The sequence below is a fragment of the Silurus meridionalis genome, unplaced genomic scaffold (genome assembly GCF_014805685.1).
Source record: "Silurus meridionalis isolate SWU-2019-XX unplaced genomic scaffold, ASM1480568v1 Scaffold444, whole genome shotgun sequence".
NCBI classification, from domain to species: Eukaryota; Metazoa; Chordata; class Actinopteri; order Siluriformes; family Siluridae; genus Silurus; species Silurus meridionalis.
Window position 1 is genome coordinate 4237 of NW_025804530.1, and position 7922 is coordinate 12158.

A 7922-nucleotide genomic window follows, 5' to 3' on the forward strand; every position below is an offset into this window, starting at 1 on the left:
CCTTTTCCCTCTTCTCTGCATGCTACATTATTACATTACATTACTCCACTTTATCCTGTTAGAACTGTCTATGTCATGATTTAGGGTGCAGGAGATTTGTATCACTGTGATGTTGTGATTAGAGTACTGAAAATACTGTAAAACATTGATAGAGTTCAAACTAAAGCCCTGGAGCTACACTGTCTCCTTTCACTCTGTAGAACAGAACAGTGAAGTGAGAGTAAGATTTCCATGAAGACGGCAGAGTGATTTGAATTAGAATTGAAACTCTACATTTTAATAGAGACAGCACAGACTCCTCCCCCCTTTTTCACAGTTCTTTGCTGAAGAAGTCAAGGTGCTGCTTGTGTTCTTCTGGGCCAGAAGAACCCTGGTCCTTCACCTTTGAGCCGTCCACTGTCCAGCTCACCAGTGCCCCCTGTGGAGAGTAGACAGACAGCAGGTAAAGCAGTGAGGCCGATCTGTCAGACGGCTGCAGAGAGGAGGGAGGGAGCAGAGACACGGAGGGCTTCAATGTGGGACCGGCTGGAGAACACAAACACACAATAAACACACATTGTGCCACATTGTAGTTAAAACACCTAGAAACTTATTTCAATTACAGCAGCATCTATACATTCTCACAGATTGTGAGAGAGAGAGAGAAGGTTGGATGGTGTGGAGTTGGTGAAGCAGGAAGTGGATAGGATTAGTAAGAAGGAAGTGAGAGCAGCGATTAAGAGGATGAAGAGTGAAAATTTGTTTGGACCAAATGACATACCGGTAGAAACATGGAGATGTTTAGGAGAGATGCAGTGGAGTTTTTAACCAGATTGTTTAACAGGATTTTGGAAGGTGAGAAGATGCCTGAGGAATGGAGAAGGAGTGTGCTGGTACTGATCTTTAAGAATAAGGGAGATGTGCAGACCTGCAGTAACTACAGGGGAATAAAGTTGATCAGTCACACAATGAAGTAATGGGAAAGAGTAGTGGAAGCCAGGCTGAGAGAAGAGGTGATCATCTGTGAGCAGCAGTATGGTTTCATGCTGAGGAAGAGCACCACAGACACATTATTTGCTTTGAGGATGTTGATGGAGAAGTATAGAGAAGGACAGAAGGAGCTGCATTGTGTATTTGTGAATTTAGAGAAAGCGTACGACAGGGTGGAGAGAGGAGTTGTGGTATTGTATGAGGAAGTCTGGTGTGTCAGAGAAGTATGTGAGGGTGGTGCAGGACATGTATGAGGACAGTGTGACAGGAGTAAAGTGTTCAGTAGGAACTACAGGCTGGTTCAAGGTGGAGGTTGGACTGCATCAAGGATCGGCTCTGAGCCCTTTCCTGTTTGCAGTGGAGATGGACAGGTTGAAGGACGAGGTCAGACAGGAGTCTCCCTGAACTATGATGTTTGCGGATGATATTGTGATTTGTGGTGAGAGTAGAGAGCAGGTGGAGAAGAGCCTGGAGAGGTGGAGGTACACGCTGGACAGAAGGGGAATGAAAGTCAGTAGGAGTAAGACAGAGTACATGTGTGTGAATGAGAGGGAGGGCAGTGAAGGGGTGCGGTTGCAGGGAGAAGAGGTGGAGAAGGTGGAGGAGTTCAGGTACCTGGGATCAACAGTGCAAAGTAATGGAGAGTGTGTTAGAGAAGTGAAGAAAAGAGTGCAGGCAGGGTGGAGTGGGTGGAGAAGAGTGATAGCAGGAGTGATTTGTGATAGAAGAGTATCTGTGAGAGTAAAAGGGAAAGTTTATAGGACTGTGGTGAGACCTGCGATGTTGTATGGATTAGAGACAGTGGCATTAACAGGAAAAAGGACAGGAGGTGGAGCTGGAGGTAAAGATTTTGCATGTGCAGGTGAAGACGAGGGTGTATATGATATATACATGGTGTATATCAGTATAGGAATGCTGAGGATGGAGCCACTGGGCAGGAGGAGAAGAGGAAGGCCAAGGAGGAGCTTTATGGATGTGGTGAGGGAAAAAATGCCGGTGGTTGGTTTGAAAGAGGCAGATGTGGAAGACAGAGTGATATGGAGATGGATGGAGCTCAGAGGCATGTGAATCCTTATTCAGAAAGAAATCAAAAAAATATTTTTATTAACTACAAAAGTAAGGAACACAAAGTAATGCTGGTGGGTATCAAACCATCTTGTATTAAACCAAGATGGCGGCGCGTGCACAACGCGAGGCCCAGCGTCTCTCCAGATTTTGCGATTTAGCAGCAATTTCTCCATCAACAGCAAGTTTATTCACGCAGAACAGGCTTGCACACATCTCATACAGCCGAGAAGCATTACTAGACATCGGCAATACTCACAGATACGGACTTTCAACTGACTTTGAACTCCCTCGGGAAATTGTCCGAACACCGCGGACCGCTGATCCAGCTCGGCCGACAGCGAGACCACAGCGCCGGCGGCGAGACCGTAAACAAAGGAGGGGGAAGCGAGGCGGCATCAGGGCTAAGCTAAGGCTAAACCCGCATCAACCATCGATTCCAAGCGTCTTCCTTGCCAATGTACGGTCTCTTGCTAATAAAATGGATGAGCTGCTGCTCCGGATATCATCACACAAACGGATTAAGGAATGTAATGTCATGATTTTCACGGAAACATGGCCCAACAACAACATTCCCAGCAGCGCCATTGAGCTCGGGGGTCGCAGTGTTTATCGGGCGGACAGGACGGCAGAGGACTCTGGTAAACGCAGAGGTGGAGGTCTGTGCATTTATGTTAACAACTCATGGTGCACGGACTCTACTGTTACTGAAAGTCATTGCTCTGTTCATTTAGAGTATTTGATGATTAAGTGCAGACCCTTTTATTTACCGAGAGAATTCTCAGCCATTGTTGTGACTGCAGTGTACATTCCACGGATGCTAATGCTAAGCTAGCTATGGAGGAACTGCATGCAGCTATCAGCAAACAGCAGTCTGCACATCCTGAAGGAGCTATCATTGTCGCTGGAGATTTCAACCACTCCAACCTGAAATCTGTTTTACCAAAATTTCACCGCAATGTCTCCTGCTCTACTAGAGGACAAAACACTGGACCAGGTATACACAAACATACCTGGGGCATACACAGCCATTCCCTCCCCACCTGGGTCAGTCTGATCACCTCTCTTTGTTCATGCTACCCAAATACACACCACTGATCAAACGTGTGAAACCAGCTGTGAGGACAGTAAAGGTATGGCCAGAGGGGGCCATTTCTTCTCTACAACAACAGTTTCAGGATACTGACTGGAACATGTTCGCTTCACAGGCCACACTGGACTCTCACACAGACATGGACAGTTACACATCATCTGTTTTGGACCATATTAACACGTGCATTGACAATGTCACTACTGTCAAACACGTGAAATGCTTTCCTAACCAGAAGCCGTGGATGAACTCTGAAGTCCGTCTCCTGTTGAAAGCAAGAGATGCTGCCTTTAAATCTGGCAGTGCAGAGAACTACAACAGAGCCAGGTCCAACCTGAAAAGGGGCATCAGGAAAGCAAAGCTCACATTTAAACGCCACATGAAGAGCACTTCCACAACTCTGACCCCAGACGCATGTGGAAAGGCATCCAGTCAATCACGGACTACAAACCCACAGCTCAACCAACCAGTAGTGCCATTGAGCTCGGGGTCGCAGTGTTTATCGGGCGGACAGGACGGCAGAGGACTCTGGTAAGCGCAGAGGTGGAGGTCTGTGCATTTATGTTAACAACTCATGGTGCACGGACTCTACTGTTACTGAAAGTCATTGCTCTGTTCATTTAGAGTATTTGATGATTAAGTGCAGACCCTTTTATTTACCGAGAGAATTCTCAGCCATTGTTGTGACTGCAGTGTACATTCCACGGATGCTAATGCTAAGCTAGCTATGGAGGAACTGCATGCAGCTATCAGCAAACAGCAGTCTGCACATCCTGAAGGAGCTATCATTGTCGCTGGAGATTTCAACCACTCCAACCTGAAATCTGTTTTACCAAAATTTCACCGCAATGTCTCCTGCTCTACTAGAGGACAAAACACTGGACCAGGTATACACAAACATACCTGGGGCATACACAGCCATTCCCTCCCCACCTGGGTCAGTCTGATCACCTCTCTTTGTTCATGCTACCCAAATACACACCACTGATCAAACGTGTGAAACCAGCTGTGAGGACAGTAAAGGTATGGCCAGAGGGGGCCATTTCTTCTCTACAACAACAGTTTCAGGATACTGACTGGAACATGTTCGCTTCACAGGCCACACTGGACTCTCACACAGACATGGACAGTTACACATCATCTGTTTTGGACCATATTAACACGTGCATTGACAATGTCACTACTGTCAAACACGTGAAATGCTTTCCTAACCAGAAGCCGTGGATGAACTCTGAAGTCCGTCTCCTGTTGAAAGCAAGAGATGCTGCCTTTAAATCTGGCAGTGCGGAGGACTACAACAGAGCCAGGTCCAACCTGAAAAGGGGCATCAGGAAAGCAAAGCTCACATTTAAACGCCACATGAAGAGCACTTCCACAACTCTGACCCCAGACGCATGTGGAAAGGCATCCAGTCAATCACGGACTACAAACCCACAGCTCAACCAACCAGTAGTGCCTTCCAACCGAACGAACTTAATCACTTTTTTGCTCGTTTTGACCAAAGCACAGGACATTTTACACCAACCACGGACTCTGCTACTGCTTACAGCCCACTTTCAATCTCAACAACGGACGTCTATTCAGTGTTCAGCAGAGTGGATGCACGAAGGCAGCTGGCCGGACGGCATACCGGGACGTGTTCTCAGAGCATGCGCTGGACAACTGGCACAGGTTTTTACTGACATTTTCAACCTGTCACTGGCCCAAGCCATGGTACCTACATGCCTGAAGACCACTACTATCATACCAGTGCCTAAGCACTCAGCTGCTAAATGCCTGAATGACTTTCGCCCGGTTGCACTCACCCCCATTGCTATGAAGTGCTTTGAGAAACTGGTCCTGAATCACCTCACTGCGGGCCTACCACCTACACTGGACCCATACCAGTTTGCCTATCGCCCGAACAGGTCAAGAGAGGATGCAGTTTCCACAGCTCTTCATTCTGCTCTCACCCACCTGGATAAAAGCAACACGTACATCAGAATGCTGTTCATTGACTTTAGCTCTGCGTTCAATACAGTCCTCCCCACTGTACTGATCACTAAGCTCAGTGAACTGGGTATCTGCACCTCCACTTGCAGATGGATTCTGGACTTTCTCACCAACAGACCTCAATCTGTCAGGTTGGGAAACCAGGTATCCTCAACCCTAATTCTGAACACTGGCATACCGCAGGGCTGTGTTCTGAGCCCACTGCTCTACTCCCTGTTCACCCACGATTGTGCTCCTCTGCATAACTCCAACATCTTCATCAAGTGTGCAGATGACACCACCGTGGTCGGCCAGATCGACAACAACAACGAATCGGCCTACAGGGAAGAGATCCGTAATCTGGCAGCATGGTGTGCCACCAACAACCTGACTCTCAACGCCACAAAGACCAAAGAGCTCATTGTGGACTTCCGGAAATCCAACAGCAGGAGACATCTACCAGTCAACATCAATGGAACCGAGGTAGAGCGAGTCTCCAGCTTCAAGTTCCTGGGAGTTCACATCTCTGAGGATCTGTCCTGGCAGCAGAACACGTCAGCTCTGGTAAAAAAAGCACAACAACGCCTGTACTTCTTGAGAAGTCTCAAGAAATCTCACCTGTCCCCGGGGATTTTAACGAGCTTCTACCGCTGCATCATTGAGAGCATCCTGACTAACTCCATCACTGTATGGTACGGAAGCTCCACTCTGTGTGTGAACGTAAAGCACTGCAAAGGGTGGTCAAAACCGCCCAACGCATCACTGGTGTAACCGGTGACTCGCGACGCCAAACTTTACATGCAGCCGGCGACACCGGTGGAATAACTGGACTCTGCGTTGTGACTTTACTGAATCAGATACAGGACAGCAGGCTTTGATTCTTCTCCAGGAGCATTTTTATTTCTGACACATGAAACAAATAAGCAGCCTCTTTAGATGGAAATGCCCTTTTCATTCTCTTCCACAAGATAACATTACAAAAGGGGAAACAAAAAAAATAAAAATACAACAAACATACCTGACACATGAAACAAATAAGCAGCCTCTTTAGATGGAAATGCCCTTTTCATTCTAAAATACACACGTTGTACATTTATCACCATGTGCTCTTACTTCCACACACTTAAAGATAAGATTATTACTCAAAAGTATAAGATGACACGATTAACCACACAGATAAGTAAAATAACATTATACAAAATAAATTTAAGTGAAAATATAAGTTCAAAAGATTAAAAATAAATGAAATATCAGGAGACTAAAGAAAAACCTACCTCTTCCACAAGATAACATTACAAAAGGGAAGAGGAGGGAGCAGCAGAGGAAGTTAAATCACATGTGGCATCACAACTCTTAAAGGGGAAGCGCTCATTTTTACATCAGGTAACCATATGAGATAAATACAATTTTGTGTGAATTCTTATATTTAACAGTGTATTTTCTATACCTGTTACACTCACCCCCCAGAATTTACACAAAATATGAAGGTAAACACAAAGCACTGGTCATAAGAATCACTCGGCCTACATGACAGGAAAAAAAAAAATGCAGACATCAACGTAGAAAGTTACCCAACCATAGGATACAAACGTGAAAGAGATTGGCCAAACCTCCACACATGTTGTAGGCATAGACAAAGTGCCCATTACACTTTGAAACACTCAGACCATTTGCTTAAACATATAGTTTTAAACATAACATATAGTAAACATCATCATCATCATAGGCAACGCAATGAAAAATACAGACCTAAACATGAATAACAGGAGATCCAGGCTCCATACCAAGTATGGTTTCCAATTGAACCATGGACTCAATTAATCTGCGAACGGGTCTAATTACCCTACCAAACCTGGTAAAATAATGATTGGCAGTATCAGGGTGAACCACTGGGTCATGTAATTCATTGGAAACAGGAACATTAGAGAAAGAGGCATCAGTTACAGTGTCAAAGTTAACAACTGATACATCATCACATGCTTCAGAAATAGGTTGAGAGCAATGAGATGAGACCCATGTAGCAACAGGATCATCATCACAAACAGCCATGTGAGAGATGACAGAGAGACTCCACATGTGACAAATCATCAGTTAATGGTATTGTAGACTCAACCAGACCACATACAGATTGAGAAGGAGTGGAACAATGATCAACACAAACACTTCCACAAACAGAAGATTCAAAATCAGCAGTCGGCATAGGGAGAAAATTAACTGGTAACAACAGATTTCGATGCACCACTCTCTCACGACCAGATCTGTCACGGATTTTATAGATGTGCAGGGTCGGGTTGGAGGAGACAACAGAATACATGGTGGGCTCCCACTTATCGGCAAGCTTTCTTTTCCTCTGCAGCCTTTGTTAGCAAGGAGGACCTGATCACCAACTGACAAGGGAAGACCTTTAACTCTCTTATTGTATTGATCAGATTGATGTTTTTGTTCTGCAGTAGAGTTCTTTTGAGCCAGCACCATAGCAGACTGTAGATCTCCGACAAGAGATTGGACATAATCATGGTAATTACAGGTAGACTCATCACGAAGGACACTTGAAACATCAGGTCAACAGGTAATCTCGGCACCCTCCGAACATCAAATAAAACGGAGCAAATCCAGTTGTCTCATGGGTAGTACAGTTATATACAAATGTCATCGTTTGCACTAACTGTGGCCACTTCTGTTTTGATTCAGGAGGAAGGGATCTCAGCATGCTCCCCAATGTTCTGTTAAACCTCTCAGCGCCACCATTCCCCATTGGATGGTACGGGGAAGTTCGTGACTTGTCCACACCGGCAAGATGAAGGAGCTCCGCTATCAGCTCACTCTC

General features: G+C 45.6%; 1 gene segment (V, D, J or C); it reads right to left on the reverse strand.

The window, feature by feature from the left end:
• Positions 1-255: 255 nt before the first annotated feature.
• Positions 256-7156, reverse strand: LOC124382471. The segment is given in 2 exon segments: positions 256-525; positions 6370-7156. Coding segments are annotated over 2 exon segments (234 nt in total).
• Positions 7157-7922: the final 766 nt, after the last annotated feature.